General features: G+C 44.3%; 1 protein-coding gene across 1 annotated transcript; it reads left to right on the top strand.

Annotated features, from left to right (window-relative positions):
- Window positions 1–1,912: 1,912 nt before the first annotated feature.
- Window positions 1,913–12,620, top strand: trim16 (tripartite motif containing 16; the record flags this gene model as incomplete). Its single annotated transcript, XM_080542487.1, has 7 exons — window positions 1,913–2,197; window positions 2,414–2,722; window positions 7,939–8,034; window positions 9,289–9,522; window positions 9,878–10,049; window positions 10,974–11,069; window positions 11,401–12,620. 7 exons carry the CDS (start codon window positions 1,913–1,915, stop codon window positions 12,018–12,020), a joined length of 1,812 nt encoding a protein of 603 aa, XP_080398613.1. The 3' UTR covers window positions 12,021–12,620.
- Window positions 12,621–13,749: the final 1,129 nt, after the last annotated feature.

The following is a 13,749-nucleotide window of genomic DNA, read 5'->3' as shown; positions in this document are numbered from 1 at the left end:
CCCCCTGGCCATGACACAACCGCAGCTGCTATACTCCTCCATTATTTAAAATGAAGAAATCGATTGTGTCAAACACATCGCTCGAGCACATCATCCATCTATGCATTTGCACAATATGATAGCATAATACTCTATATTTCCAATTTATGATGCTATCCAGGCAAGACAATGTACTTAGTTAGATAAGAATGCACCGATGTAAGACACTGTAGGTAGATAATCGTTTTATGCTACAATACAATAACATTAAAGATTTTACGTTGTAGGATTTTGGAACATAGCAATATAATAACACATATTGGAGCAATATATAATAAGTAATCATAGAAGAGCTTTTAAAAACAGACCGGCTCATAGAATGTATCGTCATGGAAACCCTCCTGATACTTTATAGTTCCAAAGAGAACGTCTGACATAATGATTTGGCGGAGATGGTGGATTGTGTTTGATGATGTCACAGTCTCTAGCCTGGCTTGAATTAACTAAATGAATGTTTAATTGAGCTGTATTAAACTGGAGGAGCTTAATCAAAGACCCCAGTATAATTGACCCATTAGAGACAGATATTGTTGTTGTTGTTGTTGTTGTTGTTGTTGTTGTTGTGCAGTGTCTTTTGTGTTCAAAAGCACACCCGTTTGCACTGAAATTACTTTCCGTATGGAATAAAGAATCTGATAATTTACAAGAAAGCGTTCCAGGTTTCCTTTCAAGAAATCAATTAGCAACACCAGAGCTACACCAGCTGAGACATTTTGTTATATAAAACAGTAAATAACCATGTCACTTGAGTAGAAATACATAGATAGTGTTCAATACATTTATTACTGCTAACTTATGTTTTATTTTATTTTATTAGTTTTGTTACATAGTTGTATTGTTGAGGAGCAAACTCGCACTAAGCATTTCATTGCACTGTCTACGCCTGTATTCTGTGTATAAATAAAGTTTGATTTGATTTGGTTTGATTTGACATTAGTGTTCAGTGCATCTGTAGGATGTTATCTCCGCCACTGGGTGGCAGTGTTGTACCTGTATGTTGGCTCAGAGCTCGTCGGCCTCTCTCTCCTCTGGGATTCAATCAATGTGTTTGTATTTGCATTGAACCTCCCTGCACTTTGGACTTGTGAAATGTTCATCAAACATTGATCAAGCACATTTACATACAAACATCAGAGAATGTGTCTTTGTCTTCAACCTTTATTCATATGCTTTCTTTTCTGAAAAGCTAAGTAAAAATAGTTTTGAATCCTTTGATGTTAGATCAAAATGATAGCACGAGAACGATCATTGCTAGGACTGATGGATAGACGATTCACCTACTTAGACAAATGCATTTGTTGTAAGTTACTTTGGATAAAGGCGTCTGCTAAATGTAAAAAAAGAAATGAATGTAATCAACAAACATGTAATCAACTCAGCAGACCATAACCATGACCGTAACCATGACCATGACCATAACCATGACGATGAGGAAAACCCATGACGAGGAAGAGCAATAAAACATGACTCTCTGTTTCTCATTTGCAACTTGATCTCCGCCTTACTGATGTTTCCTCTGTCTGGCACACAAGAAAGGGGAGGGCAGGGAGACACAAGGGTGTGTGCTTGTGTGTAGGAGGCGGGTGTATCTGTGTGTTTGTGTGTGTGTTAGCAGGCGGGTGTGTCTGTGTGTGTGTGTGTGTGAGGGGGTGTATCTTGTGAGCTGAGACTAGAGGCTGCTGCGCTGACAACCACATAGTTGAGGTGTGGCTTAGAATCCAACCAGGGTGATTCAGGAAACCTAGATTGACAACAGGCAGAAGTGGCCGGGTGAGTGTGAGAGAGAGACAGAGAGAGAGAGAAAGAGCTAGAGAGAGGACAGGAGGAAGGAAGGAAGGAAGCTACTGAAACAGAGAGACAGAAAGAGAGAGTCATGGAAGACACAGAGCCAGAGGCAACACAGAAACTGAGTAACAAGCCAGTGGAGAGCCCCAAACAGAATGGAGCAGTGGCGGAACAAGAGTCTCCTGTGATCAAGTGCAAAGAGGAGAGCGACATTCAGGACAGCCAGGACTCAACGGTAGCGGCGGAGGAAACCAAGATACAGGAAGACCTCAAGGAGTCCGAGGACCCTACGAAACCAGAGGAGGAAGACAAGAAGAAGAAGACGCCGGAGGAGGAGGAGAAAGAGAACGGAGGGACTGAACCCTCACAGCCGGAGGTGTCTGTCGACGGGGTGAAAGATGGGGTGAAGGATAAGGTCAAGGATGGGGTGAAACGACGTGATGGGGTGAAACATCGAAGTGTGAGGTTCGAAGTGACGGAGGTGAAGGAGGAGGAGGAGGTGGTGGTGGCGAACGTCAAAGCGAAAGAGGAGGTGAGGGTGGAGGAGGAGGTGAAGGAGGAGGAGGTGAAGGCGGACGGGGTCGACGAGCTGGGGCCGGACGACGTGGTGTGTGACTCGTGCATCGAGAGCCCGTGCCGGGCCCTCAAGTCCTGCCTCACCTGCCTGGTGTCCTACTGCGGGGCCCACCTGAGGCCTCACCTGGAGAACGCCAAGTTCCAGAACCACCGGCTGGTGGAGCCGCTGAGGGACATCGAGCGGCGGACCTGCGAGAGCCACAAGTGGCCCCTGGACCTGTTCTGCAGCGCCGACGCCTGCTGCGTGTGTCAGGACTGCGTGAGCGAGGACCACCGCGGACACAACACTGTCCCTGTGGAACAGGCTCGCAGGCAGATAGAGGTAGAGTACTGTCTCTCTCCCTCTCTCTCTCTCTGTCTGTCTCTCTCTCTCTGTCTTTCTCTCTCTCTCTGTGTCTCTCTCCCTCTCTCTCTGTCTGTCTCTCTGTGTGTCTCTCTCCCTCTCTCTCTCTGTCTCTCTCTCTGTCTGTCTCTCTGTGTGTCTCTCTGCCTCTCTCTCTCTGTCTGTCTCTCTCTGTCTTTCTCTCTGTGTGTCTCTCTCCCTCTCTCTCTCTGTCTGTCTCTCTGTCTTTCTCTCTCTCTGTGTCTCTCTCTCTCTTTCTCTCTCTCTGTCTCTCTCTCTCTCTCTCTCTCGCTCGCTCTTTCACTTACCCTCTCTCCTCTCTTGCTCTGAATCACTGTTTAGTTCTGTTTCTCTCTCTTTCGCAGTCTTTGTGACACAAACGGTGTTTTGTTAGTGGACACTGAAGGTACGTGTTATGCTCAGGGTCACAAGGTTCTCCGATTACACCGTATCAAGCCTGTACTCATGTTATCTACAAAATTGGGACGCCCGACGTGTTAGTAAGGTCACCAGTGAGTTTCCATAGAAATGAAAGAGTGGAGAAAATTGAACTAAGGTCATGACCTCACTTCATTGGAAACAGGACGTTTCGCTCACACGCTCATCCAACTCAAGCACATCTTCAAGTGTGGAAGTTAGTCACTGTAAAGATCAAAGGTATCCGTTGTATGTAACAGTGAACCCATGTCGAAACAGACCTATTCTGCACACAACGTATGTTGAGATTGAGAATCTTGATTTTTACAACACAGGATGTCATTCCTTCAGTCGATTATAATATCCTACTGATCATTCATGACACAACAGACTTGGCAGCTGCTCTTTGTGAGGTAATAATAATGATGAATATGTTTCAAACACTGGCGCCTTCCCACATTGAGACACATCTATATATAGTAGAGTCTGACAGGCCTAGACTGACACAGTGGGGGTTATTGTCAACACGGTTATTGATGCCTGCCGGGAAAGGGAAAAAGGATGCAGTCCAGCAGATCACTGCTCTCTGTAAGGACACCGACTTCATCGCTAATGAAGTCTCTGGATTTAGTTTTAGGGGCGGCTGTGGCTCAGGAGGTAGAGCCTCGGGCAAGACACTGAACCCCAAATTGCTCCCAATGAGCGGGCCGATGCATGGTAGCTTGCCGCCATTGGTGTGTGAGTGTGTATGTGAATGGGTGAATGAGATGCCACTGTAAAGCTCTTTGGAATGAAGTCTCTAGATTTAGTTTTCATAATGCACTGCAATGGATGGGATTACTTTAATTCAATTAGAGGGATATCACCAGACTGTCATTACCAGACACACTTCCAAAAGGACGCCGTCTGACTTTATCTCTGTGGCGGTCAAAGATAAGCTGGGCTTCGCTGTAGTACGTTCTAGAAACGAACGCCTGGGCCACGCTGGATACCTCTACCTCAGCATCGCATGCCGAAATGAGACGCACACGCGCTGCTGAGGTAGAGGTATCCGGTTAGGGTTAGGGTTAGGCTTAGGGTTAGGCTTAGGGTTAGGCTTAGGGTTACCTCAAGTCAGGGCAAGTTTGCCAGGGCTAGGGTTAGCCAGTCGAAGCCTCCATGGCTGGAGCATCATTAGTCTTTCTCTGTGGCAGTTGCTGATACATTACTCTAACGTTCAGGAATTCCAGGACAGATCCATGTGTTTTGCTCACACCTGCCATTGGAAGGGAGTTGTCAGGACACACATCCAACAACGTCATTACTTGTGCAACCTGGGAATGTTTCAAAAACCCATACAGTCAATATTTGTTGAATGGTTATGGTATTCAATCAGCTGATTACTATCAGCTGATCGGTAAACACTTAAGCACACTCACTGCTTTATTAGCTATACAGTACAATCAATCAAACTGTTGGAATGTGGTAAAGCAATTTTTGTGGTCTTTTTTCCACACTATATTTGCATACTATAGGCTAACTGATATTTGGTGAAAGTATGAAAGAGGAAATGTTAAGATTTCACTTCTCCTACTGAATGCTCCTACAGAGCTCATGATCTTGTCTTTGTGCATGAGCAAATACCTTGAGAGATAAAATACCTCTTTCATGTGATTACATAAGTCACAATGGTTGGCAGGTTTTGTTTGACCAAACACATTGTTGAATGGGAGTCAGGTCTTATCTGTCCCAATCCATTATAGTCAATACAATAGTTATCTTACTTACAACAATGCTTTGGGACTCAAAGTTCCCTTAAATCCTTCATGGCTGGCTCACTGAATAACATAATGGCACAAAGCATGAATTGCTGAAGGAATGTTTTGTGACGTAATATTTTGTCAAGTAATTTTTTGTGACAGAGATATGAGATCTCTGCATCTTGTTGTATGACAAATAGCTATGTAGGACAATGGTATTTGGGTATTTCCTGAAGGGGTGTTTATCAGCACTCTGAACTCTGCTCCTGTTTTAACAACAGGCATAGCCTATCTATCATGCATATGAATGGGGGAAGCCCAAACTGGTAGAGCGACTTTGCTGTTCCCCTTTTTAAAAAAAGGGAAAAAAAGATGCACAATGTGCTCTTTCAACAAGCATGTCGAGACCAGAACAAGAATCCTTTAGGAGGAAGAGACACAAGAGTAGCTGTTGACTGCTGAATCAGAAATGCTACACAACAACATACTTTTGAGAGTTCAATTGGACCGCCAAATGGAGGTCACTTTACACCCAACAGTTTCCATTGTAGGACGTATTGTAATGGAAATGCACATCACGATACCCAACTCTTGAAGCATAGCTACTGGGGGTCTCAACCAGCCGGCCCGCGGGCCATTTCCGCCCCCTCGCAAAACGTGATAATTTATTTAATTATTCCTTCTAGTTGTTTCATATCAATTTAACTACCCCATCATACACAAGTGTCAATTGAAATAAAAAATAAAAAATAAATTAAAAAACGATTCTATGGAAAGGATAGGCGCTCGACACAAGAGTTCCGCGGTTATTTGATGTTTGACAGCGAACAACAAAGATGTCTCTTCGCAAAATGAAAAGGAAAGTGGATGATGAACACAGACAGTTTCAAGAAAGATGGACATCGCAGTATTTTTTTGTGGAGTTCAATGGGAATGCTACCTGCCTGATATGTAAGGAAAAAGTTGCTGTTCTAAAGGAATATAACCTCAAGCGTCATTACTCAACTAAGCACAGAGACCAGTATGAGAAGTACCAGGGAGACGGGAGGGAACAGCGAGCCACGCAGCTACAGAGAGGGCTGACGTCCCAACAAAGTCTGTTCCAGAAAGCCACGAAGGACGGTAATATTGCAGTTGAAGCAAGTTGTGTGGTGAGTGAGTTCATCGCGAAAGCAGGAAAGCTGAAGGACGGACAGTTTTTGAAGGATGTTGCAACTTGCAAGTATGTTGCTGTAAGGCGATCAACTTCTCCAGAATCGATTTAATTGAGTCGTCACTTACAAGCGAGTTCGTTTAATCTCAACGAGACGTCCTTGATATCACTTCTTAAGAGGATATGATCCAATCAAATATTAGGCACCACTACTGAACTGTTCATTAAGATAATATTTATTCAAGCACATCAGCAAGCAATAATAGTTCATTTCCATGGAAAAGAGTCTTTTCTAGTTTCACCTCTGCAGGCCTATCTCAGCTAGCCGTCAACAAGTTAACTGCAGTGGCTCCGCTAAAACAAGAGTCCCCTTTAGCCTTCGTACACAGTCTTTATACATTTGATTTAACATTTGGGGCTGGGTGGTGCCTCCCCCCCCCCTATCTAGTAGTTTTCCAATTGTCCGTACAAAATCCGTTGCAGCTGCTCGTTAGCATGGCCTTCAATTCCTCCCTGTGTGGGTGCGCGAGAGTGTACTGTGTATCAGCTTGAGTGTCCTGCTGGCCTCCCGTTCCCATGGTGATATCGTACTTTGTATGAGCAGAGCATTGTGTCAGTGTCCTTATCAGAATGTCTTGTGAAAACACAACTTATTGAAGTTACACAGTAATATTAGGATTCAATTTACAAGTTAGAAGAATAGACTTATCATTAATCATTAGTTATGAAAGTACAGAAAAATAGAATATTATAACAGCAGGTGTAAAATGGTTGTTAGCACATAGGTAAAAATAAGTAATTTACAGGCAGTTTGAATCATAAAACGTTCTTTTAGTCAGGAGCTTGTATTTCTTCTTGTCGCTCAAAAACAGAACCTCTCTTTTGGCTTTGCGTGACCTTCCTATTGTTCTCAACTGACCGCATTCACATATTATTTAAATGAGCACATAGTACATGATTTATGACTTCTAGTTATTTTAATACAAATTCCCAACATTGCAAGTCGCTGATATTCTATGTCCAGAAAAGAAGAGCTTGTTCACCAATATCTCTCTATCGACAAACACAATGGCAGGGCGGATTAGCAAGTTATAAAGTGTCTTTTATTTTATTTTACTCAATGTGTTTTTTATTTAGTTTTCAGAGACATTACAGTACGCAACAGACATAAACACAGACAAAACAGCGAAAACAACAAAACAAAACAAACACAGAAACAAAGATAATAATAACCCAAACAAGGGAGGACGATCTTTCTTCCAATTCAAAAGTATAAGACGACTTGCTAAATAAAGTGTCATTTATGATCAGTTACGAGACAAAGCTCGCAATGAGATGGCGATACCAGCAGTATTGAGTTTGAGACCCCTGGCTCACGATGGCCTAAGGACAGTAAGCCTGCCTAGCCTTCTTAATCACTCCTTAATGGTTTTTAGCAGAAGTGGATAAGTGCATTATTTTGTTCACTCCCTTCACTGACTCTCAACAGTTTGTAGGTACTGAACCACTGTGAAATCTGGATGTTTCATACAGAAAAAATGTGTATGGATAGGAATTCTACACGAGTAGCAGTTCCAACTCAGAGTCGTCTGGGCCTGCCTCAGGAATTCACGCCATAGACTGAAACACATTAGGACCAGCAGATCAGATTCCATGAAAAGCCACAATAGAATGTTCCATAAATCATCAGATCGTAATCTGAAAATGAAGAAACACATAAAATAACGCACTGTTCCCCCGGGGCGAAACAACGTAATACATGTATATAATGATCCAAATAAATGAACCCAGATTGAAAGAATTGTTATGAGTTTCAGCATGATAACTGTACCATGGCTGTGTGAGTCTCCTGCTGAATTTCCCCTCTCCTCTTTGTGTGTTTTCAGAAAGAGCTGCACGACAAGCAGACTGAGATGGTGAAGACTGTGACGGCGGCAGAGAATGCCATCAACAAGCTCCAGGTCAACACCGTCTCCATTGAGGTACGTTAGACCTACAGTTCAGAACATGCTGCCTACCAGTTCACCACCATGTCACAACCGTGTCACAATGTCTTTCAAAAGCCCATACACATCTATAGATGGGAAGGGAGACCCTTCTCTTGAAACGGTCAAATGCAGAAATGTTGAAACCTCTCTCTTGAAACGGTCAAATGCAGAAACATGTAGCATGGTCCTCTGTGGCTCAGTTGGTAGAGCATGGTGCTAACAACACTTAGGTTGTGGGTTCGATTCCCGCTGGGACCCTATATTCGGAAAATAATGTATGCACTCACTGCAATGTAAGTTGCTTTGGATAAAAGTGTCAGCTAAATGGCATTATATTATTACAACGCTAGGCCAAATACCTGAGCAATCCAGAGAGGTTGCTCTGTGACAACACACACAGTGACAAAGGCATTTTGGAAAGTGTTACCGGTTATGCAATGGTAGCAAATGCAGATTTTAGAGCAGAGTATTATACCGCAAATAGATCTTTAGAGAGGAAACATTACGTTACATAACTCACAATGTTTGGCAGGTTTTGTCTTATCAAACACATTCTTGAACGGGAGTCAGGTTTTATCTGTCCCCATCCAGTATAGTGAATGCATTAGTCATCTTGATATTTAATAACAAAACTATTGACAACCCACGCAGTGACAAAGGCACTTTTCCGGCGTCACCGGTTCTGCGCTGGTAGCAAATTGCTGATCAGAGCGTTCTTGTTAAACACGCTCCTGAACCATAGTACGCCTCCAGGTATCGGAACCTCCCTAACCTGATAATCTGCCCCAGGTGTGGGAGGGTGCGTCCATGTGTCGGGGTGGTGATGACTCCACAGTTTTGCACTACAGCATTCCTGGTCCTTTAGGGATACTCCAATTAACCGCCTGAGGAATTTTCAACATGCTAACTTGTGAGCTGTTGCCTCAATGTGCCTACATTCTAAGTAGCCTGCATCCATGTATTGTCGATCCACAAAAATGTTAAGAAATCATTCAACAAAATGATCTGATCTGAGTAAGCGGTCACACGAGCTATGGCCTACATTCTTGAAAATCCCACAGAAGATATGTGGAAACTGATTTAACTTGCTCAATGCCAAGTGTTCTATGTGGTGTTTACCTAGCAACAACACTTTTATTGGCTACAAAAAGAAGCATCATAATGTATACATTTCTGGTGAATAAAGTCACCCGTGGCCGTGGCCGTGACCAACAAACAAAACCTCTGTTCCATCGACTTCCTCCGCAGCACTCGGTGACAGAGGTCCGTGAGGTGATCGAGACCCAGTTCTGTAAGCTGCAGGCGGCCGTGGAGAAGGCCAAGCGGGAGGTGACGGAGATCCTGGAGGTGGAGGAGAAGCAGGCCCTCAAGCAGGCGGAGGGCATCCGGGTCCACCTGGAGCAGAGGTGCACAGACCTGAAGAAGACACAGGCGCAGGTGGAGAAGATCTCCAAGAACAAGAACGACGTGGACTTCCTACAGGTACGGCAGAGTCCCCTAGGGTGGTGAACAACCATGGACTGTGAGACTCTGTGGCCCAGTGTGGTCCTCTGTGGCTCAGTGTGGTCCTCTGTGGCTCAGCTGGTAGAGCAAGGCGCTAACACTAACAACGTTTAGGTTGTGGGTTTGATTCCCACTAGGACCATATATACTGAAACATATATGCACTCACTGCAATGTAGGTCGCTTTGGGTAAAAGCGTTGGCTAAATGGCATATATCAGCTAAATGACTTACTGCATGTATCGCGATACATTATCATTGCAGAATGAACCCAAAATGGTGAGAATAACAAGTCAATGCCTGCCAAGTATTCACCAGTGTTGTGTGTTTTGCAGGGGTACTCTGAGTGGAAGAAGGACAGCCCTGACATCTCCCTGCCCGGGGTGTACATCGGCCTCATGGACCGCCTGCACTCCTTCAGCCGTGTCATCGTTGACTCCACCCAGGAACTCTGTGATAATCTGCTGTCTTCCTACGTAGATACACTCAAAGAGACTTGCAAGAATGGTGAGACTCGTGGCTTGGGGTGGTCCATGGTCTAGCACCACGGCCTGGGGTGGTCCAGTGGTCTAGCACCACGGCCTGGGGTGGTCCAGTGGTCTAGCACCACGGCCTGGGGTGGTCCAGTGGTCTAGCACCACGGCCTGGGGTGGTCCAGTGGTCTAGCATCACAGCCTATATTGCACACGTGTGCTCATGTCGGAATGGTTTCTAATCTGGCCCATGCCTTGCTGACATGCCCCCTCCTCCTTCCTTTCCTGTCTCTATATAATAAAGACAAAATATAAGAGTGGGAATGCCACACTCAAAGAAATAACCTTTAAAAAAAAAAAAATGGGCCCAGAATTACCACACTATTATCCAACACTAGTCATACGTACCGTAGATTGCTGTCATTCTACGGTGCTACACTCAGAGTGACTTGCAAACATGGTGAGACTAGAGCCAGCACCACCACAATGGTCACACTGTGCTGTCGGCTTACAACAGGCAAAGTAGGGGAAAGAGGAAACGGTGTGCTAAAGGGAAGAGATCACTGCGGCTTTGGAGTTCCAGATTGAGAGATAAGATAATCCCCAGGCTCCCCGCTAGGCCTGTTCACGCTTGTCTAGGCACCTGAGGAATGTGTCAGACAGTGTGTCAATAGGCCTAGAGCTCAGGTACTGATGGAACAGGTAGAAGCCTCTAATCCAGGTGTCACCTGAGTGAAACCCAGCTGTGTGCTCTGTGAGTCACCAGACGTGTATGTTGCGAGGAACAAATATGCATTGTCATGCTTGTCATGTTTGTTCTTACAAAGGGCAAACATTTTAAAAGTTTAACTTTATATGTGATACTGAAACCTGCTTTAATATTTTTCTCTCTCTCTCTCTCACTCTCTCTCTCTGTGTTTCTCTCTATGTGTGTCTCTCTATGTGTCTCTCCCTCCAGACAAAATGGGAATAAAAACCACAGTCCATGCAATAATCGCTACACAACAGAGTATGGCATTGCCGGACCCAAAGTCACGCGATGACTTCTTGAAGTGTAAGTTTTGTTCTCTCAAATCTTAGTCACCATGGACACAGGCCTAGGTCTAGGTCACTTTAATATTCATCATATTTGGTTTGGTTTAAGTGTAAATGCACCGTAGCAATTTGTCAAACTGATTTGGTGCGAGGGTGAATAAACTCGCTGAAATTGTCACCACAGGTGACTTTATTCACCAAAAATGCATAAATGTTTATGCTTTATTTTGTATTGTTGCTAGGCAAATACCACATAAAACACTTGGCACTCTTGGCACTCAGGAATTCCAGGAATTCTCAGGAGTGAAATATGCTGATCCTCTAATGCCTTTCTCTAACACGTCATCTAGATGCCGCCCCTGTGACGTTCGACGCCGACACTGCCCACAAGTTCCTGCGCCTGACTGAGGAAAACAAGAAGGTGACCAACACCACCCCCTGGCAGCACCCCTACCCGGACGTCCCCGAGCGCTTCGAGAACTGGCGCCAGGTCCTGGCCGTCGATAGCTTCTACATGGACCGACACTACTTCGAGGTGGACGTGAGCGGGGAGGGCACCCACCTGGGGCTCACCTACAAGAGCATCGACCGCAAGGGCCAGGAGAGCAACAGCTGCATCACTGGCAACGACTTCTCGTGGTGCCTTCAGTGGAACGGTCGCTGTTTCTCCGCCTGGCACAGCGACGTGGAGACCCCTCTGAAAGTGGACAAGTACAGGCGCGTCGGGGTGTACGTTGACTATGCCCGGGGCCTGCTGGCCTTCTACGGCGTGGATGAGGCCATGACTCTCATCCACCAGTATCAGGCAGAGTTCCTGGAGCCTCTCTACCCAGCCTTCTGGTTGTCCAAGAAGGAGAATGTGGTTTTGCTGGTTGGACCCGGGGAAGCTCTGCCAATCAAAAGCCCCTCTCCCAATTCAACACCCCCGCACTCACCTGACATATCCCCTCCTCCACCAGTGACTCAATAGCGCCATTATGGTTATCATTTCTCATCGTCAAACTACTGTATAGGGAAACCTGGAAAGACCATTCCACCTCAATATGGTCCTCTGTGGCTTAGTTGGTAGAGCTTGGTGCTAATCATGCTTAGATTGTGGGTTCGATTCCTGCTGGAACCATACTGAAAAATGTATGCACTCACTGCAATATAAGTCGCTTTGTATAAAAGCGTCATCTATATGGCATACATTATCAATCCAGTAATGTGAACAATAGAAGAAAAGAAAAACATATATACACTGTATGTATAAAAACACTTTTTTGGTGACAAGACAAAACCTCTGTTTAACTATGTATTATTTTCTGAATGAACGTTGAACATTTGTAATATATTTACAGAGAATTTATATCAGAATTGTTCCTAGTTGTGTTATGTTATGTTGCATAAATAATCTTGGCATATCAAGCTTATTTAGTTACTTAGAATAAACAATTTCAGTGCGGGGTCACCTTTCCTTTTCTGGATCTGATGCAAACAACAGGACACTGTGATTGAACGCGTCACTTACGTGTCTTTCTTTGTAAAGCTTTGGGACTGCTGTTACTGTTCACTTCTCCTGTACTGTGACTTTGACACTTACTGTATGTGACAGACCACTGTACGAAAATGCAATAAAGAAAGGTGTGTCTACATTTACTTCTGGTCAAATAGCCTTCTATGAACCAGGTCAGTGAACACTGGTCTAGTTTGACTGGCTCATGGCATGTACATTTTACATTTTTAAGTAATTTAGCAGACGTTTTTATCCAAAACGACTTGGAGTGGAAAAAAAGCAGCATCCGCACACTCAAATCTGCAAAAATCAATCTTTTATTGCAGCCAGGCTTTTGGTCTTTCATAGACCTTCAGGCGTGAATGATGAGCGGTGGTATTTTCACTATCCAAAACGACTTACAATAAGTACATTTGTCTCAGTAAGTCAATCAGCTATACAACAGTCATTGTAAGTAAAACCTTACGGTTATATAACCGTATAACTTGTTCTGTAAGTGCCATGGGCAGTCAGTGCTACAGAATGGAATGTTTTTTTCTTCTTCAGGTAATGGACAATAGGATGGAGACGTGTGAGGAGGAAGAGCACAGGTGTCGCCTAAAGAGATGAGTCTTCAGTCTACGTGGAAGACAGACACTCAGCCCTCTACTGGGGTACGGAACTGCGGTCTCTGATGGGGTTTCCAATGCGTTTTCCAGTGGTACAATCCTCTTTTAACTATGATGCAGGTGACTGATGGCGATGACTGCTAACTATGTTGATAATGACACCCCCAAAATAATGAAACACTTAATTGAAACAAAAAAATAACAACAACAGCGAATTTGGAAAGTGGCCAATGGTAAGCTATTTGTAGTGAAGGTCGATGGGGAAACTTACTTGACTTCTGTACCCCAGTAGGGGCTTCAGAGTTCAGGGATTTGAACGCTTCCGGTGTGAGTTATGAAAGTTCTTCATTGTGATATTCTGACGTGTAGCAAGAATATAATGTATAAATGATGAGACACACACTGGATATCAATTGGACTCTTTAGTTATTCGATGTGCACGCATTACAGCATATGCATTCACTGACTCCGGACTGCGCATGACCGGGTCTTGACTCTTGACAGTGTATCGAGTCTACCACCGGGTGGCAGTAGGTGGTCTAAACATTACATCACTCCTTTTTTTTTAATAAATGATAAAGTGCATAACATTCAAA

This window comes from Nansenia antarctica (genome assembly GCF_963989245.1).
Source record: "Nansenia antarctica genome assembly, chromosome: 11".
In the NCBI taxonomy this organism is placed as follows: Eukaryota; Metazoa; Chordata; class Actinopteri; order Argentiniformes; family Microstomatidae; genus Nansenia; species Nansenia antarctica.
Note: the sequence above shows the minus strand (reverse complement) of the source record. Positions and strands in the feature narration are given on the sequence as shown.